We start from the raw sequence: 24,756 nt of genomic DNA, 5'->3' as shown, positions 1-24,756 counted from the left end.
CTAAGTTATTCGTAAGCCTCTTATCTCACCTTGCAAAGCATAAGACATAGTGCCGACACGTTTTACCATGTTCTGCTTGTCTTGCGGGGTGATTTTACTAGTCGCAACTAGTTTATCACTTTCTTTCACTTTTTCTATTGCTCCCTGTGAAACAGAAAATGCAGTGGTGTTAAGAAAACAAAGCTAAGAGGATTAGTCATTAGTTTCAAACACAACAATGCTAACATGTTCTATAATTGACTTGTTATTGAACAAGAAAGTGTCCCCACAAAAAAAGAACATAAGAAAGCCTCTAAATTTAACTTCCTTCAAAGTCACTGGGAAGAAAAAATTGCTATTCTTGAGAAATGTAACTAAGCTACAACAAATTAGAAAACTGAATAGCACGTGACCTCTGTAGTATGTTAAGGTACTGCCATGATAAGAGTGGCACGGAGCAAGGAAACAGCATTGATAAGTTTAGAAAGTCACTTGACTAGGCACAGAGTTGCGTAAGTGCATGGGACCTATCTGTCTGTCTCATCTTTATAAACTAGAGTGTTGTTAGGTGCTGTCTAACTGGTTCCGACTTGTAGCAATCCTATGTACAACGGAACAAAACACTGCCCAGTCCTGTGCCATCCTCACAATCATTGCTGTTTGAGTCCACTGTTGCAGCCACTGTGTCCATCCATCTTGCTGAGAGTCTTCCTCTTTTTCGCTGACCTTCTACTTTACCAAGCATGATGTTCTTCTCCAGGGACTGGTCCTCACTGATAATGTGTCCAAAGTATGTGAGATGTAGTCTCCCCGGCCTCACTTCTAAGGAGCATTTTGGCTGTACTTCTTCCAAGACAGACTTGTTTGCTCTTCTGGCAGTCCATGGTATATTCAATATTCTTCACCAACACCACAATTCAAAGGCATAAATTTTTCAGTCTTTCTTATTCATAAACTAGAGTAGCTGGGGCTTAAGTGTGCCATTTGAAAGTCTGAGCTTTACTTTGATTTTTGCTAAGAGGCACTGAATCAATTTTAAATCGGTACTTAGATGGCAGTCATTGTAAACGTTATTCTCACTCCGGTATCATCATATTCGTCAATATTTAGAGCTGTCTGGAGAGAAACAGGAGCCCTGGTGGCCCAGTGGTTAAGAGCTACGGCTGCTAACCAAAAGATCAGCAATTCGAATCCACCAGCTGCTCCTTGGAAACCCTATGGGGCAGTACTACTCTGTCCTATAGGGTCGCTATGAGTCGGAATCGACTCGATGGTGACAGGTAAGGGAAAAGAAACACTCTATACTCATGAGTAAGTTAGCTTCCAGGCCTAGAACTCTCATCTGCTGGCATAAATTCCTACAAGAAGTTAACTGTTCTGAGTTGTACACTAAATTTTCTGAAGGCGCTCAAAGCTTCTTATTTACCTATGCTGCCCCTTCATGCTATTTAAATAGAAAGCAAAACGCTAAAATGGTCACACGTCAGGACTGTTCGCATTGCAGAGGGATAGGAGCTGGCTGAATGGACATGGGAAGCCCGGGTCAGAAAGGGGGAGTGTGCTGTCACATTATAGGGATTGTAACTAGGGTCACATAACAATATGTGTGTAAATTTTTGTATGAGAAATTAACTTGAGCTGTAAACTTTCACCTAAAGCACAATAAAAAAAATGGAAAAGAAACCTTTCATTTGGTTCAAGAAAGGGACGTTTTGCTTCGTCTTGGTAGGAAGGATCTTTGTGGAGCTTGCCCGAGCAGATGAAAAGGGCCTCACTGATCGGCAGAAGTACTATTCCTATGATTGTCTTGGATTTCAAACATGATGGCTGCAGTTTGATAACTGACCAAATACATGCACAAAAGAATATTCTTCATATTTCTAATTCCCTACAAATAATCTTTCTATAGAGTAAAAGACACCCAAAAAAAAAAAAAAAACCACCCATATAACTAAACACATTACAGAACTTCGATAACACTTAAATATTCCAAGCAGTTCCAGCTGACTTCCAGAAGCTTTTCCTTCTGATTCAGGAGGAGACGGAGTGGCCAAAGGCCAGGTGGGGGTCATGCGTATCTGCCCTGACTCACTTAGTATCCCCTGCAAAGTTCTATGATTGAGTTACCTTGTGAGCACCGATAATATCAGGGAAGCAGCCAAGGAAGCCTTTATATTCATGATTACATTCCATCAGAAAATGGAGGTCTTTCTTTGGCTATAATGAGATACAGGTTGGTTGTTATCAGCAGAGGAAGTCAGAAAACTAAAGGAAAAAAAACCTATTATATCTGAGGATTGTATTACGCAATTCCTCCATGTACTACGTTCAACTATTGAGTGCTGAATATTCAGTCTGGTTTTCCTTAAAGGAAAGAATCCCAAGATTCTGAATCATATGTTGTGAAGAAAACGATAAAACATCATATCATTTTTAAGTTGGTTTACATGATTATTTTGAGGTGGCTCAAAATACGATACCGTAGGGAAAAAAAACCAGGGCTTCAAACTGGCTCAGAACGTTTCAGTAACTGCCAAAGTAACGAGGGCAGTGTACACATTGTGCAGCAACCACAATCGGCTGCCCATCCGATCTGCCCTGCTCAAAGATGGCCTCTGACTGCACCGCCTTAAATGTGTGCCCCTCTCCACAGTCCTGCCAATACTCTCATCTCCCACATCAGGCTCCTGAAACTTTTGGGATTCATGTGGGAGGATTATTGGCAGGACTATGGCGAGGAACAAACATTCAAGGCAGTGCGGTCAGCTGCCATCTTTGAGCAGGGCACTGCTGCTTGTTTCCTACTTGGGTCAAGACTGGAACGGGCAACAGATTTGGTTGCTATGCAATGTGTACGCTGCCCTCGTTTACCTTGGCAATTACTAAACTGTTCCAAACCGGTTCAAAGCCCTGAAAAAAACTAGCTAATACTGTATGTTTACAAGTGAAGTTAATGTAACTTAAAGTCTAAATATTAGCAGAGAGTATAAAAAATAAATGTGGTAATCATTTTAAGTGGCAACTTTAAAATTTTTCAACTTTTCTGAATTATAATTTTAATAGCTATGTTATAGTTCTAAAAATGTAATTTTTTTAAAAAGTATCAGGAGAGAAGTTAATGACCATATATCCATTTTTTTTTATGTGCGCATGCATAAACATGTATTTCCAGAAGTCATCTGAAAAAGTTTTTTAATTCAGAATTTGTAACAACTGAGATGATTATTCCCCTCAAGGGAACATAACTGTTTTTTGTTTTGTAAAAAGAACTGAAATCAGGTTATTAAAGACTCAATAAAAGCCACCCAGCTGTAACAAAGACCAATTATGTGCCAGAGACTGTACTGGGCACTTTATTAGCAGCTGGATCCTGAGAACCACACAAGGTAAGCATTACCTCTGCCATTGAGATGAGGAAACCAAGGCTCAGAAAGGTTAAAGAAGAGTCCAAATTGAGATTTGAGCCAGTGTTCTTTCCTGTATGTAACCCCTTGGTGGCTAAGATAGGAGCAGAGGCATCAACACTGGAAGTTACTCATTTAGATTTCCTAACGACAAACTTATCCACCCACTTCGGCTTAAGCTAAGACACACTATTATCAAACACAATTAACAAAGGTACATAGGAATAGAAAAGAGGAGGCTATCCATTTGGAAAGGTTTTATGTTCGAAATTAACCAGGTAGATTAGACAGCACACAAACTTAACTAGAATCCTGTTATTATGTCAGTACCTGCTCTGCCACGAGATTGGCAATTTCTTCATATGTCTTTCCTGCTTCTGTTATTGCATCGTTGAGATCTGTTTCACCTGAAAAGGATGACGCTTATTTCAGTGGTTTTAAGTCATAAATATTTCCTCTTCACTTATTTAATTAAAATTTTTTATTATAGAAAATTTCAAACGTTGTTAACACTGGAGAGAACAGTATCACGAACCCCCATCTACCTCTCACTCAGCCCCACATGTAACAGGGCATGGCCCATCTGGTTTCATCTAGGCCTCCACTCCCTACCTCCCCCTCTCACTGGACATGTGCCATCTGATCCATAAATATTTGACCTTATGGAAAAGATAAGAACTCTTAAAATCAGGACAATATCATTACCACATCTAAGAGCAGACAATAATTTCTTAACATAAATGAATCAGTTAGTGCGCAGACATCCCGACATCTCATAAGTGGGCTTCTTGAACCAGGATCCAAAAAGGTCCGTGGTGGCATACAGCTTGTCTTAGCTCCATAGTGCTGCTATAACACAAATATCTCAAGTGGTTAGCTTTAAGGAACAGAGATTTATTCTCTCACAGTTTAGGAGGCTAGAAGTTTGAGTTCAGGGTGCTGGCTCTAGGGGAAGGCTCTCTGTCGCTCTAGAGGAAAATCCTTGTCTCAGCTTCTTATGTTCTTCTCAGTGTTCCTTTGAGATCTCCAGGTGGCACCTATCTTTCCCCCATTTGTGCTTACTTCTGTGCCTAATCCCATCTTTTTACAACTCAACAGTGGTTAGGTTTAAGACACATCCTACACTGATATGGCCTCAGAACAAAAAAATTCCACTCCCAAATGGGATTACATCCACAGGTATAGGGAGTTAGGATTCCATCACGTATTCTGGGGGGGACACAACTCAACTCATAACACAGCTGATGTGTTTCTTAAATCTATAGGATCCTCCTCCATCCTGTTGCAGTTTTTGGGGGGGTTGTCAGGGATTAAATAGGAGCCCTGGTGGTGCAGTGTAAAGTGCTCAGCTGCCAACCAGAAGGTTGGTGGATTGAACCAACCAGCCACCCCATGGGAGAAAAATGTGAGAGTCTGTTCCTGTAAAGATTACAGCCTTGGAAACCCTATGGGGCAGTTCCACTCTGTCCCACAAGGTTGCTATAAGTTGGAATAGACTCGATGGCAATGGGTTTGGCTTTTGGTTTTATGGATTAAATTGTGTCCCCCAAAAGTATATGCTGAAGTTCTAACCTCTGTGCCTGTGAATATAACTCCATTTGGAAATAGTGTTCTTATTTTATTATGTTAATGAAGTCACACTAAAGTAGGGTGGTGTCTTAGTTATCTAGTGCTGCTATAACAGAAATACCACAAGGGGATGGCTTTAACAAACAGAAGTTTATTCTGTCACAGTTTAGGAAGCTAGAAGTCTGAATTTAGGGTGCCAGCTCCAAAGGAAGGCCTTCTCTCTCTGTTGGCTCTGGGGAAGATTCTTGTCTTCTTTCAACATCTATGGGCCCGGCATTCCTTGGAGATCTCCATGTGTCTTGGCATCCATCTTCCCCTGGGTCTAGGAGGTTTTCAGCACAGGAACCCCTAGTCCAAAGGACATGCTCTGCTCCCAGCTTTTCTTTCTTGGTCATAGGAAGTCCCTTTCTCTCTGCTCACTCCTCTCTCATTTTATCTCTTGTAAAATAAAAGGTGATTCAGGCCACACCCCAGGGATACTCCCATTACAGTGCTGTAACCTGACTAAGGGTATAGCATCCCATCCTAATCCCCTTACAACTGATTGGCTGATCACATCAGATCACACCATGGGGGATGATTCTATCATTACATAACTGTCAAACCACTGAGAATCATGGCCCAGCCAAGTTGACACATATTTTTGGTGGACACAATTCAATCCATGATAGGTGGGTTCTAAACCTAATCCCTTCTAAGTGGTGTCTTATAAAGAGGAGTACTGACACAGAGATAAAGACACACGGAGAAAGAGGGACCATGTGAGGATCCCGGTATGGGCCAAGGAATGGGTCGTGGCTGCCAGAGGCTGAAAGGGACAAGGATCTCTATAGCACACAGAGCATAGCCCTGTGGAACAATAAACTCCTGTTCTTTAAAGCCACCCACTTATGCTACTTCTGTAATGGCAGTGCTAGGAGACTAAAACAGGGATGCTGAAGAAACCAGGTCATGTGCTGTGGTGCCCATACTCTGAAACTTATATTCAAAGACCTATCTGCCCTGGGTATCAGGATAAACTCCCTGGTGAAAGTACTAATTCTATACTCTTGTAAGTGATAGGAGAGAGATACTCAGATAGGCGCCACCCACCTGACAAATCCTTTTTACTTCTTACCTGCTCCAAAAGCCAAGTGGAGTAAATACAATCGCTTTCTGAAAAGTAATAAAGTGGAGCTACAACGGTCCTGAGTGCAGCAGCCTGGCCCACTTAAACGCCAGGATGAGGAGGCCCAAGTGCAGAGTTACTGTTTGTCGGCAAGGGCGGAGGAGGGTGGTTAGCCTGGTCGAGACACTACAGTCCCAGTGAATGAACGGTACACGTACCTTGATAGCCGCTGGAGCTGAACACGGCGGCTAAGCTCTGCAGCGCCTTTCCTATCTTCTGATACTCCTTGGGTAACGCTGAAAGAGAAGGCGGCGCAGGTTGCTAACCATCCTCTGAATAATCTGAAATGGGGTTCAACTGTTTTTTGAAAGTGATTACTTTTATGATAAAAGAATCTGAAGTGATTTAAAACAGTCCATGTTCTTTGGGAAAACACTGATGCAAAAACAACTGTTTTACACATGAAATGTTCAATTAATGGTGGGTGCTGTTACTGCTAACCGTCACCACGGCCACTTTCTCATTCACTGGAGGAAGTAAAAGTGCACAGAGAAGCTCACTGGGGAGGCTGAGAGTTCACAAAGGGTCTCCATACACCCACCCCTCACAAGAGCCCTCCAACCAGAAGCAGACACCCCATCTCCACTTCAAGGGCTAGAAAATAGGGCTCAGATAAGTCAACTGATGTCCTCAAGGTCGCTTAGCTAAGAAATGGTGGGACTGGCATCTGTAATTCCAAATACACTGCTTTCCTCACTGTGTTATGCCTATGTATAAGATGATGGGAGGGAGAGGGAGGGAGGGAGACAGAGAGAGAGGGAGGGAGGGGGGAAGGGAAGGAGGAAGGGGGGGAGGGAGAGGGAGAGACAGAGAGGGAGAGGGAGGGAGGAAGAGGGAGAGAGAGAGAGGGAGAGGGACGGAAGGAGAGGGAGAGAGGGAGAAAGAGAGAGGGGAAGGAGAGGGAGAGACAGAGAGGGAGATGGGGAGAGGGAGAGGCGGAGAGGGAGGGAGAGAGAGGGGAGGGAGAGAGGGAGAGGGAGAGGGAGAGAGAAGGGAGGGAGAGGGATAGAGGGAGAGGGAGAGGGAGAAAGGGAGAGAGGGAGAGAGAGGGGAAAGGGAGGGAGAGAGAGAGGGAGGGAGCGGGGGGAGAGGGAGGGAGGGAGGGAGAGAGAGAAAGTTCTGCGATTCCAGGGTCATTCTGAAGAACTTCTGGAGAAGAGTTGCTATATCCTAAGCTACTTTCCTTGCACAAAACCCAACCACACTAAACCTACTGCTGCTGAGTTGACTGCAACTCACAGAGACCCTACAGGACACAGCAGAACTGCCCACAGGGTTTCCAAGGCTGTAAACCTTTATGGACGCAGACTGCCCCATCTGTCTCCCGTGGAGGGGCTGTGGGTTCAAACAGCCGACCTTCTGGTTAGCAGCCGAGTGCTTTAACCGCTGCGCCATGAGGGCTTGCTTTCCTTTGCATAAGTCTCCTTAGAGTCATCTCTTGCTTTTCAAAAGAAATCACTGTTTGCATTTGAAGACTTATTGAAATTAAAGAAGAAAAAGAAAAACTCAAATCTTTCTTTAAAAAATCTACCAATTACCAGTTGCTATTGAATCAGTTCTGACTCTCGCTGACCTCACGAGTGTCGGAAGAGAACTGTGCTCCACGGGGTTTTCAATGGCGAATTTTTTGAAAGTAGATTGCCAGGCCTTTCTTCTGAGACACCTCTAGTTGGGCTTGAACCTCCAACTTTTCAGTTAGTAGTCAAGAATGTTAACAGTTTGCACCACCTGGGGACTCCTAAAAAAATTTAGGCTAGAGAACTGAGAAGCAATCTATGAGCTGTGGTAACGGGGAACCATGAATCCAAACTATATTGGCTCAGTTTTTTTTTTTTGGAATCAAATAAATATTTTTATTAAAAAAAATTATATTGATATTTTAACCCTAATGTCCTTAAATTTGTGAATTTTCACATTTCTTGGGTAAAGACAAAAACTTAAACTTTGCTATTTCCTCAAGTCTACTCATCACTTCAGCGACAACAACAAAGCCCCCTCTCCAGTCCCCTCTCCTTATGTGGTATATGGGGGCTTAAGTCTGACAGGACATGACAATCAGCTAGAGACCTTCTTCAACATTCTCACGTCGGGGCATCTCCTCCCAGACAGGCGTTCTGGTCTCACTGTCCATGGCGCCTGCTCGTTAGAATGTTTAGAAAATGTTTAAGCTTCCCAAATGATCCTAACGTGCAGCCAAACCCTGCAATAAGGCATCAGGATGAGGCAGGTTTGTGTGTGTGTCTGTAAGACAGAGGGTGGAAACAGGAGCAAAACTGATTTTTATTATATAAGAATGCTCTTAAGCTCCAGATAGTGCATTTTAGCTCAGTTAAATTTTAATAAACAACTTTAATAAACTGTTTACTCTTCTAGACTGCAGTTTTTGCCTCTATATCTGGAGTGAGAAACACAGAATATGCTCGAGTTTTCACTGCACAGATTAGGAATTTTAAAATACCCTTTTGTGAGGGAATAGAAGAAAGAAGATATGCCTGAATTAAATCCTAAGCCAAGTGTCTCAGCCATCCTCCTCCCCACAGAAAGGTGGCCTTAAGCCAATATTTTCTACCTTATAAATTTGGTCTTAGGGATGATATAGGACATAGAGTTGACCAGCTGTCAGACATAGGGATTTAATTCTTTAAAACAAATCATACTCCTAGATTTTTGTGATATCCTTAAAACATTCAACTGTAAGGTTTGCGCACATTTAAAATATTGCTAAAAATAAAAAAGCAGTGGCTTTCAATGAACGTACAGATTTAAGTCATTCGTTACGACAGTTCCAAGACTTTACAGGTAAAAATAAGCTGTCACTTTTTAAAATTACATGACTTCATTTATAGCTTAGAGAAGAGTGTCACAATACGTAAATAAATGGCCGTGGCTGTGTCCCAATAAAACTTTTTTTTACAAAAATTGGTGGTGGGCCCAGCTGGCCTGCAGGCGAAGTTTGCCAACCTCTAACAGAAGGCTGAGATTTTCTGGGCTGGATCTGATCTTCACATCGCTATTGGCTTTGCTGTGCCATTTGAGTAATTCACCCACAAGTCAGTCCACATTTACTTTCCTCTTCACTAAAATCCTCCGTTCATGCCAACTCTTCAGATGGGGACTGGACTCAACGGTAAGATGGAAAACGGTACTGGTGAGGAGTGAGCTTCTTGGCTCAAGAAGACACAGGAGTCTATGTGGGCGGCTTCTGTCTGGAGGGGAGATGAGAGGGCAGAAGAGGACAGGAGCTGGCTGAATGGACATGGGGAATACAGGGTGGAGAGGAGGAGTATTCTGTCTCATTAGGGGGAGAGCAGCTAGGAGTACCCAGCAAGGTTGGTATAAGTTTTTGTATGAAAGACTGACTTGATTTGTAAACTTTCACTTAAAGCACAATAAAAAAAAAGAAAAAAATTCTCCTTTTATTTCAAATTCTGATTCATCTCCTTTAGGGAAAAAAAAAATGTTTGCAAAGACAGACAATTAAGCTCTTTCTGAGGCTGAGTACAGAAATACTGATAAATTTTAAAGAGAGCATGTATTACTTTCATAATTCAAAGTAGAAGCCGCCTTTATTTTAAAAAAAAAAAAAAAAACCACTGGATACAACCAATATTCCTGGAAGGTGTATCTGCAGAAGTCCAGAAAATTCTGAGTGATAGACTCGCTCCTTCCTCCTGAGACTAACAGGGTGGTCCACAGCCAGACCCCGCCCTCCCTTTGGGACTCAGGAGGCTGTGCTTGCAATCACGGCAGGATGACGCAGAAGGGACAAAAACCCTGGTGTGCTAAATCGCGGCATTTCAGTGACGGAAAAGTCACCTGTGGCCACCTGGGCTTAGAGAGTAACAGGGCAGCATCCTGCAGCACTGCACCGTTGGATGCTTGACTGGGCACTTCTATCCTGGGCCATTCGGCAACAGAGCTGCACAGGAAGAGATGGGTGAGCAGGACGCCAGTGCGCAAACACAGCAATGGGAGAGTGGGCAGAAATTCTTAAGGATCTAGAAGCAACAGAAAACTGGCTGACAGGCCCACTCTCACCCAGCAGGTGCACAGTCTGACATTTCCTATATATTTTCCACCATCGACTATGCTGGTTTTTCCTTTAAAAAAAAAAAAAAAAAGGCCTTAGTCAAATATAGGAGCCCCAGTGGCACAGTGGTTACGCACTTGGCTGCTAACCAAAAGGTTGTTGATTCGAACCCACCAGCCTCTCCACAGTAGAAAGATGCAGCAGCCTGCTTCTGTAAGGATTTACAGCCTTGGAAACCCTATGGGCAGCTCTACTCTGTTCTACAGGGTCACTGTGAGTCAGAATCGACTTGATGGCAATGGGTTTGTTTGTTTGTTTGTTTGTTTTTTGCTTAGTCAAATACACATCTTCCCAAATGAATGAAGATTAAAAAGTAAAATAATGAGATTAAAAATAAACCATAAGCACTCTTTAAGCATGTAAAAAGATCCATTCTCTTACAAAGCCTAAAATAGCTGGAAATATTTGAGCTTGGTGATTTTACGAGACTTCTTGGACTGGCTATGTTGGAGCCAATTTTCTGTTATTAGCTAGGGCTGAGGGGTAATCAGTCACAGGAACGACAGTACTTCAGTTCACCACAGTCATTTCTGTTTGCACCGGGACACCTCCTCCCCCGTGTGACCAAGGTTCTGAGGTGGCTCCAGGGGCTACTTACGCCCTGTGCACCGCTTCCAATGCTCCTGCCCCACCGTCAGCAGCTCCTTGACGCCATCATCCATGGCTTTGGTGAACTTCCCCACAGCATCGCACTTCTGCTCTCTGTAGGCAAAAGCAGCCTGTCACTCACACAGAAGCCACAGCCAGGGAGCGCTACCAAACCTGGACAAGGGTTCCTCGTGGTCGGGCAGACTCGTCCCACACAACCGCAGGTCCTTGTTTCCTTGCATTTTAACAACTATCCTTTCAGTAAATTGGTCTTAATAACAGGCTTGATTCAGGTGTTTTAGAGAACTACTTAAAAGTCCGTCACTTATGTTTTAACTTTGCTTCCTCTTTAATTCCTTGTGAATTTTAACTAAAAAATTTCTAAAGTAAATAAAAGCGCCATTTGGTGAATAGCTCACTCAGTGAAATTCTAATCGCTGGGCGTATCGTCAAATCCTGGCTATAAAACACTAATACAGGTTGCTCATGGTGGCTGTTCGTTCATTCCAGTAAGTTCTTTTCGAGCCACAGAACACAACCTGGATCCACAACCATCACTAAGTGACACTGAAGTGTATTTACTGACATGAAAAGACCATCACAACGTATCGCCAGGCGAAAGGGGCAGGTGATTAGACAGCCTGCACAGCGTAAAGTCATTTTTATTTAAAAAACTAATTTTTCCTATAGCTACGTATGTACAGAGGAGGGCTGGGAAGACAGTACGCCAACACATGAACACTGATTTTCTCTCTGGGTCATCGGAGGATTGTGTGTGTGGTTTCTCCCCCTTGTTTATATTTTTGGTAATACCTAAGCAATGATGCTATCGTAAGAAAAAAGCTTCTTAAAATTAAAAAAGCCAAGATTTCTTACTAGTCCTTCCACAGAAAAGGAACTACTCCAAATTTTCAACTGAACCTACATTTTTAAAAAGATTAAAAACACACACACACAGTAAAAGCAGGTTAGAGACTGCTCCTTCAAGGGCAATATTCAGAGGAATTTTCCTTCGTTGGCTATCATACGGTGTCCACTGGCTCCACACCACTTTGTTTCATCAGACCTTATTGGAAGTAACTACTAAGCACTGTGTTAACCATGAAGTCACCAAGTTCAAGGTAAAAAGGCAGCAGACTGCAATGTCTCACTGTGGTTAGAAAGACAGCCCTTTTACACTCAGGTGCTGTCTTCCTTGCCTTCTGACTACAAGCCCCGCTCATTTCACCAGCCTCAGTCTGACAATCCCAACTCCAGCTGCAGCCATGCTGGCCTAGATCTGTGCGCCAAGGAGGCGGATCAAGCTGGAGAAAAAAGGGCGTTTGGCAGTATCTCTTACATTTCCAGCAAGTCCAAGTCAGGTGCCTCTGGTTCCATGGTGGAAAATATCATAACTCCCACCAGCTCATCTTTTTCAGCCTTCCTTTTGCCAGTTTTCCACTCCTGTAAGTCAGAACAACACAACGTTAAAGTGGACAGCAGTCAGCTGGCCTTCTGAAATTCCCCATCAAAGCTGGCTCGCTAATCATCTCTATCTTCCTAATTTTCAGGAAGCCGCCCCCGGACCATTTCCCTCCGCACCCTGGGCCAAACGTCTGTACATCTCAGATGTAATCACTGTACAGAACCGTCAGTATGAGACCAAGTCTTTGGGAGGCGAGGTGAGCTGGCCACTTTTCCAAATGGCTGCCAATATAAACCTATGCTATAAATTTTGGCAAAGTACCTTGCATTTTTAGGTTAACTGCTTTCTAAAAAAAGGTTAAAGCTTTTCTAGAATACACAGTGGGAACCAACATTATGAGTGGTTTAAAAAAAAATTATCATAAGCTATATAAATACACACAACAGAAAAGCATACAGAACAAAAATAAACCATGCAATAAATTCTTACACAGTGCACACCTGTGCAGCTAACTACCATCTAGGCCAAGAAATAGAACAGCGCCCCCTCATGCACCTTTCCTGTCACTGCCCTTTCTCTCTCCACAAAGGCAACCATGATCCTTTCTTTTGTGGTAATTACTCCCTGGCTTTTCTTTAGAGTTTAACCATCTAAGCAGGCATCCCTAAACAGTGTTACTAGTTTTTTGACATTGTATAAATAGAATCACACAGTATGCATTCTTTTATGCCTTCATTATTTTATGGCTTCTTTTGCTCAACCTTATGCTTATGACATCTATCTACACTGTTGTGTGTGGACACAGTTCATTCATTTTCATTGCTATATACTATTCCATTCTATGACTACTCCTCAATTTATTTATCCATTCTACGTCTGGAAGCCTCCCTCCCTGCCAAGTTATGAATAAAGCTGCTGGGTCATGTCTCACGGTGATATGTGCATGTGTTTTTCAGATATGCTCGGTCAGGAGAATATTTTCAACTTGAGGAGATAATGCCAACCTGTTTTCCAAAACGGTCTTTCCACTTTTCACTCCCACCAGCAGAGGGCATGTCAGCAGTTGTTCCCATCGCCATGACAACACTTGGTGAGGTGAGTGTAAATTTAGTCATTGTGGTGAGTAGGCAGTGGCATCTCAGGGTGGTTTTAATTTGCATATCCTTGATTACCAATGAGATTAAGTACCTTTTTATAATTTGTTGGTCATCTGGGTACCTTCTTTTTGTGACACACGTGATCAAATCTCACTTTTCTACTGGGTGATTATATTTCCTTAAGGTGAGTCCTTTTTTTTTTTTTATTTCAGAAATCCTTTCCTACCTTGGGGGCATAAATATATTCTCCTAGTTATCATCTAGAAGCTTTATCACCTTGCCTTTCATGTTTAGATCTGCTAACTATCTGCAATTGATTTTTACAAATACTTTATATAATAGAAACTTTGAAACGCATACAAAAGTAGAGAGAAAAGTACAATCAACCCTTACAGGCTCAGCTTCAATAATTATCAACATTTGCCAATCTTGTTTTACTTTTCTACATTTCAAAAAAAAAATTTTTTTTGGACCTATTTTAATGAAAATCTCAGACATACCGTTTTGCCTGTAAATATTTCCTTACATAACTTTAGCAGATGAAGCCATGTTTTTAAAACATAACCACAATACCAGTAGGACTTCTAACAAAATTAACAATAAGTACAGCCACAGGCTGTCTATATGAAGACTTATTTCTTCATGGAAAAATAAATCTATGGCAAACTGATCAATATTTGAAGGACGAAACCAAAAAAAGCAATATTGTTGCTGTCAAGTTGATTCTGACTCACAGCAACCCTACAGGACACAGTAGAACTGCCCCATAGGGTTTCCAACTACAGGACAGAGTAGAACTGCCCCGTAGGGTTTCCAACTACAAGACAGAGTAGAACTGCTCTGTAGGGTTTCCAACTACAGGACAGAGTAAAACTGCCCCGTAGGGTTTCCAAGGAGCAGCTGGTGGAGTCGAACTGCTGGTTGGTTAGCGGCTGAGCTCTTAACCACTGTGCCAGTCTGAAGGACAATCATCACCAGAAAAAAACAAAACAAAACAAACCAGGACTAGATTTATTGGTATTCTTAAACCCCACTCTGCATAAAATATGACTTTTAGAGGTACTTTGTAAACCAAATCCTTGGCAAATCAACCAAATAAGCCCTTGTTAAAGTCCTCTGGGTAAACAGTAAAGGCAAATGTGGAGTCTTGTAACCACAAAGTAACAAAGCTGGCTTTCACAAAGAACCCACTCCAAGAACCTGGTTTCATTGCTATATGGCTACACGACACATTGGCTGAATATCACGTCTACACAGAAAAACGGGGGTTTCCGGAGCAGCCTGCCAAGCTAGACTTATGATATATACAAATGCACAAAGAAATGCTAAAGCCCTCAAGGTTTTCTGACTCTCCTCCCTAATTATACACAAAGCATTCAAATGAGCCTCCCAAATCTAGAAATAACTGAAAATAAGACCCAAATGATTATATGAAGTGTATGTATGTATATGCCTGTCAACATACACAGACAGAACCCTGATATTTAAATTTACTTTTATGAATGTTTTCACTTTAACAGGACAAAAGTACTACCAATATGCTGAGCAAGTAAATATCTAAAAGTTTCATCAACAAGGTCTATACAATATTCTATTATTTGATTAAAGCAAAAAATAACTTCACGATTTTTCCTCAGGATCATAATATATTTAGTCTCTGCCACTGGCGTCCAAGCTAACTCATGCTTTTGTTCTTTAGAGTGTTTTCTAAAATATTTAATATCTGTTATGGAAAGAGAGAAATTATGGAGAGGACACCTTTAGAGAACAAAAAGACACAATTAAAACTACAGTAAAAGCTTACTTTTTCCAAAACAGACAATAATGAAATGTCAAGCAGAGGACAACTTTTCTCAGTTCTGATAAGGAGCAGGTGATCACAGCAGATAACTGCCCACAGGGGCGGGCAGAGAGACCAACACCTACTTTGGGCTCACCATTGCGGTTAGGAAAGGGCAACTTGGTTCTGAGAAGAATGGCTGCTCTCTGAGCCTACTTCTCCTTTCACAAGGGTGTAATACTGTAGGGCCAAAGTTTGGCCATCTATCCTCTCACTTTCCTCTGCTAATATGCTGCGCAGTTTGGGATCTATCCTAGTAGTTAAAGCATGTAGGGAAAAATCCATTGTCCTACCCTATCCTTCACCCCTGCTCACCCTGGGCCAACCCATTTCCAGTTTCTGGGAAAGCAGGAGCAGACAGTTTTTACATATATCCTGACTCATAGGTCATGATTCATATCCTCAGTTGGGATTGGGTTTCTGTCTTCCCATTGTCTTTGGAGGAAATGAGATTTAGCCAGCTAACCAACATAATTTTAGCTCCATCCAGACATGACTTCAGTGTGAACATGATAACTCTGAATATCCTCTAAGGCCACCATCATAAAATGCCCAACCTTTTCATCCCGGAAATTGAGGAACTGCTGGAAAACCTCGCTTTCTGCGATGACGGGATGCCGGCACATCCTGGTCATCCACCCCTGGAGTCTCTCCATGCGCATCTTGATGAACTCCTCTTCAAAGCGACCTGCAAGAGACACGCCAAGTGTGACGTGCGGCTCGTCCAACACGAGTCGCTATTACTACAACCCACTGCCAAGTGTGATGTGCAGCTCGTCCAACACGAGTCACCGTTACCACAACCCACCGCCAAGTGTGACGTGCAGCTCGTCTAACACGAGTCACTATTACTACAACCCACATGCCAAGTGTGATGTGCAGCTCGTCCAACACGAGTCATTATTACCACAACCTACTGCCAAGTGTGACATGCAGCTGGTCCAACACGAGTCACTATTACCACAACCGACCGCCAAGTGTGACGTGCAACTCGTCCAACACGAGTCACTATTACCATAACCCACCGCCAAGTGTGACATGCAGCTCGTCCAACACGAGCTGCTATTACCACAACCCACGCTCCAACTGTGATGTGCGGCTCGTCCAACACGAGTCACTATTACTACAACCCACACACCAAGTGTGACATGCAGCTCGTCCAACACGAGTCACTGTTACTACAACCCTTTCTGTGGCTGTGGCTACTTTGTAGAAAGGTATTTAATAAAAGCTAGATCTGGGTGACTTTTTACCACCTAAAGACAGGCTGCATACTGAACGCTCAAAGGCCACTAGAGGACGCAAAAGACTTCCTAGTTTTAAAAACTGAAGTCTGATTTAAAGCATCTATAACCCTTTTTGTGACAAGAATAAGCATAACCTCAAAGTGCCATTTTATCATAGATCCCTAAAGAACTCAACAAATTTAAAAGGAAATCTTCCCTCAATATGAAAACTACCTATTTTCTAACAAATTAACATTATGCCAGTTGCTGGGCAGTCACACAAAGCCCTGCTGGAGTGAAGGGAGAGATAGGTGGACACTAACACGTAACTCCCAAAATGTATGGAGTTTCTATGTCAGTAAAAACGCGTTCAAGTGCAACAGAATTCAATACCTACAAACCGAAATGTAGTATTTGTGAAAAGTGATTCAGGGCTATAGCTTTTCTTCCCCTCCCTCTTTTGTTTTTTAAGTTACTCAAAGTGAAAATCAAAAAACAGGTTTTTTCATGATTGTAATACCAAAAAGGTACTGTCCCAGAACGTAAGACCACACTGAAACAGAGCTTAAGTAGTAATGTTTCTGCTTTAAAAGTAGAACATCAGCTTAACAAACATACTGAACGACAAGGAAACACTGAGGATTTCTATAAGCCTAAGAAACAAAAATTACTATCGCTTAAGAGGCTTCTGGAGGTGGGATTCTGTCTACAGTTGAGGGAGATCAGCTAATCCTCTCCCCAGAAAGCAACTATGGCCGGTCCTCATGATTCAGTTTCCGTATTCGAAAATCCACTAAAAATACTCAGTATGCTGAGTGTTCCCAGGTGTTGGATTTAGCAGACAAATACAAAGCAGCAGACAGAACAGCTACTACAAACATGTTTAGAGAGCTAAAGGAAACCATGTTTTAAAAATTAAAGAAATATAACAGGGAATTGACACATGGAGATCCTCAAGGAAACGGAAATTATAAAAAAGAAACAAATGGAAATTCTAGACTTAAAACACACAATAACTAAAATAAGAAATTCACTGTGGCAGCTCGGCAGATTTGAGACGGTGGAAGAAAGAATTGGTGAATTTGAAAATAGATCTACAGAAATCACCTGATCTGAAGAACAGAGAAAAAAAGAAGCAAAACGGATAGAGCCTCGAGAAACACCAAGTCTACCAATGTAACTGCAGTGGGATTTCCAGGACAGCATAAAAAATATCTGAAGCCATCATGGCCAAAAATGTTCCAATTTTGATGGGTAGCTTTAGTCAACACATTCAAGAAAGCTCAACAAACTGCAAGTAGAATAAACACAAAAAGATCCACACTAGATGCGGCAGAATCAAGCTGCTCAAAGACAAAAAGACAATAGTAAAGGCAGCAAAAGAAAAACAACTCATCACAGAGTGATGACTACTGTACATAAATTTTAAAACAACACGTTTTAAAACGCACAGCCTGGATCTTCCTTTAGAAACTCCAAGTAAAAACAAGCAGAAGTCTTTTAATAGAAGTACATCACAGACTTGAACTCGAACAGCACAATGTTTCTGGACACTTCCTGTATATTGAAGAATTTCAAGTTTTCCAGTTATTGAAGGTAGAGATGAAACAGCACACGCACTAAGTGGTGCAGAAACAGAGTCGTATCCCTTGGAAAGGAGATGGCCACTTCTCCAGGACAGAAAAGACCAAGTCCGCATGGACCTGCGCCAAACCGAATTCCTCAATATGAGTGAATTATGCTGAGAGTTTGTCACCTAATCACTGGTTGAAATTCAAGGATTCCTATTTTATTGAAAAATTGTCCTCCTGAGAATTTTTCTGACATAGCTGGTTCATCTCCAGACTATGACTTCAGATGTTACTCTATACTTTGTTAAGATTTCCATTTTAGGTCACAGACAGTTAAAAAAAAAAAAAGGGGAAAGGGGACTTCTATGTCCCCATTTTCAATGAACCTTACAGTTTTTGCTTGTCGTGTGCCGTTGAGTCAATTCTGACTCACAGCGACTCTACAGGATGGAGGAGAACTGCCCCCTAGGGTTTTCTAGGCTGTAATCTTTATGGGAGCAGATCAATCACCACGTCTTTTCTCCCAAAGAGTGGCTGGTGGGTTTCAATGGCTGACCTTTCAGTTAGCAGCCGAGTGCTTAACCACCGCATCACCAGGGCTTGTTTCAGTTTTCACTAAGTATATAAATATACCAGTTTGGCACAACCCAGAAATAAAAATCAAATTTACTCAATATTATTTCACGAGGAACAAAATCTATAAACAAAAAATGTTAACTGTTAAAAGTTTTCCATGGACTTATTATCAAGTCCACTGAAATACCATGACATCACCTACTTCATTACTTCCCTTTTTCCCTCCAGGATGAAGTGAGAGGGGAGTTTTTACATAATAATGATCTTGTGCACACTCGGGGCAGGAGACAAATGAGAGAGAAGGGGGAATAAAGTCACTTCTGTGCTTCCTGGTTTCCTGGGCACACAGCCCAGTCAGTGAACCAAAGCTCAACTTTCTTCACACAGAGAGGTTGTTGCTTTCTTGCTCTTCTATGACATTCCCCTGGCTTCATGCCTGTTTTTTTTTTTTTTTAAAAAAAAAAAAACAACAAACCTTCGTATGGGAGGGGAGCCATGACTCTATGATGTTTTGAAATAACACTGAATTATTCGATTCAGGATAAACAACGCATGTAAAACCTAAAAGATATAAAAAAAATCCTAACAACTTTCAAATAGTTCATTAATCCATTTATGTGGAGCACACTGTGCAATCAAGTTGACAAAGAAGAGTATAAAATCCACTGAAACTTGAAAATATGGAGAAACAGAACTGAAGTTTTCAGGGAAAAAAGTCTAAATTTTTAGAAAAGCTGCTAAGATTTAATAACAATGGCAAAAAACAGGGACAGGCAGCTTGTGAACTGGGTGTAGAACTGGGGGGAGGGAGCACCCCTGAATGGGAGGAAGCAGTACTCACAGCCCACCTGGCTGCCCTGAGGACGGCTTTCCCATAACTGCCCGGCCCCACTGGGGGCTGCCGATATGTCACCATGCCTAGACCTGCTGATCTACCTGCCATGTGCCCACTCTCCATTATGCTGGGACAACTTGAAATGTTTGAAAACTAAACAAAAAACAAAAACAAAAAAAAACCTAACACTTTGTTAAAAACAACAAATTACAGATAACACTGTGAAGAATGGGAATTCCAGAACAATTAATTGTACTCATGAGGAACCTGTATAAAGACCAAGAGATAGTCGCTCAAACAGAACAAGGGGATACTGTGTGGCTTAAAATCAGGATAGGCGTGTATCAGAGTTGTATCCTTTCACCATACTTACTCAATCTATATGCTGAACAAAACATCTGAGAAACTGCACTATATGAAGAACAAAGGGTCAGGATTGGAGGGAGACTCATCAACAACCTGTGTTATGCAGATGACACAACCTTGCTTGCTAAAAGTGAAGAGGACTTGAAGCACTTACGATGAAGATCAAAGACCACAGCCTTCAGTGTGGATTACACCTCAACATAAAGAAAACAAAAATCCTCACAACTGGACCGACAAGCAACATCAGACTAAAAGGAGAAAATACTGAGGTTTTGTGAAGGATTTCATTGTACTTGGATCCACAATCAGCACCCACGGAAGCAACAGTCAAAAAAATCAAGGGACATATTGCATTGAACGAATCTGCTGCAAAAGACCTCTTTAAAGTGTTAAAAAGCAAAGATGTCACCTTGAAGACTAAGGTGTGCCTGACCCAAGCCATGGTATTTCCAGTCGCCTCATATGCATGGGAAAGGTGGACAGTGAATATGGGAACAGTGAAGAAGAAATGATGCCTCTGAGTTATGGTGTAGGCAAAGATACTGAATATACCATGGACTGCCAGAAGAACGAACAAATCTATCTCGCAAGAAGCGTGGCCAGAATGCTTCTCAGAATCAAGGATGGCAAGACTTTGTGTCACATACTTTGGACATGTTATCAGGCGAGACCAGTCCCTGGAGAAGGACATCATGCTTGGTAAAGTAGAGGGTCAGTGAAAAAGAGGAAGACCCTCAACGAGATGGATTAAGGAAGTGGCCACAGCAATGGACATAAACACAGCAAAGATTGTGAGGATGGCACAGGACTGGGCAGTGTTTCTTTCTGCTGTACATAGGGTTGCTGTGAGTCAGAACCGACTCGACGGCACCTAACAACAACTAACTCTAGCTAAAGATCAGTTTGTCGACATTACACACGTAAATGGCACAAACTTCAGAATCAGATTCAAATTCCTTTTATGGCTATACCAAGCAGCGCCTGCTTAACTCCCTTGAATTTCAGCTTCCTTGTGTATAAAGTCAAGATGGAAATAGCTGCCCTCTGTGCAGTGTCGGGCACGTGTGAAACCTGGCTGGTGACCTGTCTGGTGGAGACTCCCAGGCCTTCCTTCAACTGTTCGCCTCCACTCTAGCTCAATGAGGCTTACACCCTCTCAGGTCTTCCCTGATACCTGTTCTTCTCTGAGGGTTTGGTTTAGTGCTTAGATTCTCTTTCACCTCCTCAAGGGGCCTCTCTGCATCTGACCTGTCTTACTGTCATCCCTAATCCATTCCTCTCTGCACTTACTACTTCCATTCACCTGAAACTTCTCTAGCTATATCCTAAAACCCCTTCTAAACTTCACTCATGCTCAGCTTCTTTACAAACTCTAAGACAAGCACACTGAGTCCCTGAATACTAATATATCAGGTTCTTCACTAGGCTAGAAATTAAAAAAAAAAAAAAAAAATCACTCAATAAAATTGCTTTCAAAACTGACACAGAAAAACTACTTTCTAACTGCCTCTTACAAGGGGCTCTTGTAGATGATTTCTGACAAGATATTTTGTGGAGGAACTGGGGGAAGGTCAACACTTCAAATAAACAAGAAAATGGAGAGGGTACCAGTCAGTAATAAATAAAAACATTTAAAATCAACAGACATCAAAATAATTCAAGTAGAAAACAGAGCAACTTCCTACATCAACTTTCAGACCCTCCGTAACTTCTATTTTTGACATTTACATATTTCTAGTGAAAACGAGGAAATCCTGGTGGTGTAGTGGTTAAGTGCTACAGCTGCTAACCAAAGGGTCGGTGGTTCACATCCACCAGGTGCTCCTTGGAAACTCTATGGGGCAGTTCTACTCTGTCCTATGGGGTCGCTATGAGTCGGAATCGGCTCAACAGCACTGGGTTTGGTTTTTGTTTTTTGTTTAGTGAAAATGACACAGCTGGTTTGCACAGCATGCTTACATCTACTGGGTCATATATTTTTCTTTTCATTTTACAATACTGGATCATTTGTGTTTTCTCAGATGTCAATTTTCATGTAATTTTTAAATTTACATATTTCTTTTGGAGGAAAAAGTAATACACGGTAATGTTGCTCAAATTCAAGATATGTATAAACACATGAGACCTCTGACACATCCATGTTTATTGCAGCACTGTTTATAATAGCAAAAAGATGGAAGCAACCAAGGTGTCCATCAACAGATGAATGGATAAATATATTATGGTATATTCACACAATGGAATACTACGCATCGATAAAGAACAGTGACGAATCTCTGAAACATTTCATAACATGGAGGAATCTGGAAGGCATTATGCTGAGTGAAATTAGTTGCAAAAGGACAAATATTGTATAAGACCACTATTATAAGGTCTTGAGAAACAGTTTAAACTGAGAACACATTCTTTTGTGGTTACGAGGTGGGATGGAGGGAGGGTGGGAGAGGGTTCTTTACTGACTAGATAGTAGATAACAACTGCTTTAGGTGAAGGGAAAGACAACACTCAATAAAGGGGAGGTCAGCACAACCAGACTAAAACAAAAGCTAAGAAGTTTCCTGAATAAACTGAATGCTTCAAAAGTCAACAAAGCCGGGGCAGGGGTTTGGGGACTATGGCTTCAGGGGACATCTAAGTCAATTGGCATAATAAAATCTATTAAGAAAACATTCTGCATCCCACTTTGGAGAGTGGCATCTGGGGTCTTAAATGCTAGCAAGCAGCCACCTAAGATGCATCAATGAGTCTCAACCCACCTGGATCAAAGGAGAATGAAGAACACCAAGCTCACAAGGTAATTATGAGCCCAAGAGACAGAAAGAGCTACATGAACTAGAGACTACATCGTCTTGAGACCAAAAGGACTAGACGGTGCCTGGCCACAACCTGATGACTGCCCTGACAGGGAACACAACAGAGAACCCCTGAGGGAGCAGGAGAACAGTGGGATACAGACCCCAAATTCCCATAAAAAGACCAGACTTAATGGTCTGACTGAGAGACTAGAAGGACCCTGGTGGTCATGGTCCCCAAACCTTCTGTTGGCCTAGGACAGGAACCATTCCCGAAGACAACTCATCAAACATGGAAGGGACTGGACAATGGGTTGGAGATAGATGCTGATGAGGAGCAAGCTACTTGAATCAGGTGGACACTTGACACTATGTTGGCATCTCCTGCCTGGAGGGGAGATGGGAGGGTAGAGGGGATTAGAAACTGGCAAAATGGTCACAAAAGGAGAGACTGGAAGGAGGGAGCGGGCTGACTCATTAGGGGGAGAGTAAGTGGGAGTATATAGTAAGGTGTATATAAGTTTATATGTGAGAGACTGACTTGATTTGTAAACTTTCACTTAAAGCACAATAAAAATTATTAAAAAAATATTCTTGTTAGGTAACTTTCAACATACACGTGCACTCTGCTATGGCTCCTGCCTCAAAGCTGATTTAGCCACTGTTCCCAAGCTAGACGCCCTGCTCCTCTAGACGGTGGGAAACACCATTCCATAGGGATGGTCTAACTGGGATCTTTTACCTGTCATCTCGGGTTCCCTGTTAAACACACTCACCTGTGACCTGTTTATCTGGAAGAGAAGGGATTGGAATGGCTGACCCAAACTTAACCAGGAGACGTTCATATAGCCAGTCAAAGTGCTTATACCTGTGGTTTACTGATCGATTAGTGTTCTAGGAAATAAGGGAGAGAGAAGAGACAGTTACCAATGCCAACTCCAGAAAATAAAGAAAAAAAGCAGACTGTAACTGGCAATGGAAGCACGATTCTGTTTCTGGTAACAGGGATACTTACGGTAGGCGTTAACTGATACTCAATGTAGCTCTTCAGACCATACATCTTGGTACCCTTTTTGGGATCTGCTACCACACAGTCGAATGTAGAGGTAGGATAAACCCACATGGGGCCATAATCTCCAACCTACACAACGTTCCAGGAAGAGTTAATTATGTTACATGGAAAAACAGGGAATACAATGGATGTAAATCAGCAAACAATTCTTTTTAGGACTAGCAGTCCTGCAGGGTCAATCTTGCTCCTCCTTGAGAAGTTACATAAATCCTCTCTGCTCCTGTTAAATGCTGTATTTAAAGAACATACTTATTATGGCAAACCCTTCTTCTCCTCAGCCCAGGGAGAGGAGATACCTGCTGTCCTCCCCTCTAGGGGAGTGCTGGATGGAACACAACCTCTCTCTCTCTAGCTTAGGGTTTCTCAAGCTATATGTGATGAAGGCCTAGTTTTAAAAAAAAGTTTCCAATTCATCGTGGGTGGATAGTTTTGTAAAATACAAAATTATACACTTGGGATGTCTGGACAATGCCAAATTGCTGTCAAACTTTCTAAACACTGACTCTCATTTTCTGTACTTAACTCATGGTAGACTGTTAACAAAAACTCCAGATGGGCAACTGGTCCATGGACCCTACTTTGGGTAGCACTGTTCTAGCTTCTTCTAGAAATGGCTAATCAGATCAGCAATGGCCAATCAGTACCAACTGTTTCACTTGTACCTCAAAGGCAAGAACCAGGCTAGCTGCTTTCTCGTGGGTCTGCTTGCGCATAAGCTCAGTGGGCTCCTTCACTTCCTGTTTCCAAGTGTTCCACCCACTTGGGGAAGGCTTGCCCAAAGAAGAAAGGTCTGCCATTCTTTCTCCACCATTCTCCCTTTCTATCCATGACCAAGGGGAAATGTCCAGGCACTATGCACTACAGACCTAGTTACCTTCAACTTGGTGGCATGGGCTGAGGAGGTGTCACTTGGTCTATACAAAGAGTGGCAAGAGGGAAGTCAGCCCCCCTTGGAGAGCGTGAGGCCCTTGGTGTGGCCCTGTGGCAGGCTAGAGCAGCAGGCCTTGACTTGCATGGGCTGTGGCAGCTCAAACTGAGAACATGGCCAATATTGCAGGTGAGGCTTGGGCTTGCACTAGATTACTAGGGTTTTCACAGGGGCGGAAAAGAAGGAAACCAGCTAAGTTCTATGTGGGGGCATAGAGAACCAGTGTTTAAGTTTTGAGCCTGCACACCAT

At 42.3% G+C, this 24,756-nt stretch overlaps 1 protein-coding gene across 1 annotated transcript in view; it reads right to left on the bottom strand.

Annotated features, from left to right (window-relative positions):
* SNX9 (sorting nexin 9) overlaps nt 1-24,756 on the bottom strand; it is a 124,639-nt gene that overhangs the window by 5,760 nt on the left and 94,123 nt on the right. Inside the window, exons 8-16 of the mRNA XM_049904549.1 lie at nt 23,522-23,647; nt 23,283-23,400; nt 15,698-15,828; nt 12,138-12,241; nt 10,809-10,912; nt 6,279-6,356; nt 3,714-3,790; nt 2,107-2,196; nt 30-144 (exon numbers count right to left, since the gene is read on the bottom strand). Coding sequence (XP_049760506.1) covers nt 30-144; nt 2,107-2,196; nt 3,714-3,790; nt 6,279-6,356; nt 10,809-10,912; nt 12,138-12,241; nt 15,698-15,828; nt 23,283-23,400; nt 23,522-23,647 — 943 coding nt within the window. The remainder of the gene's footprint in view (nt 1-29; nt 145-2,106; nt 2,197-3,713; nt 3,791-6,278; nt 6,357-10,808; nt 10,913-12,137; nt 12,242-15,697; nt 15,829-23,282; nt 23,401-23,521; nt 23,648-24,756) is intronic.

This window comes from Elephas maximus, chromosome 1, assembly GCF_024166365.1.
Source record: "Elephas maximus indicus isolate mEleMax1 chromosome 1, mEleMax1 primary haplotype, whole genome shotgun sequence".
Classification (NCBI taxonomy): domain Eukaryota; kingdom Metazoa; phylum Chordata; class Mammalia; order Proboscidea; family Elephantidae; genus Elephas; species Elephas maximus.
This window is presented reverse-complemented; position numbering and strand designations above follow the sequence as displayed.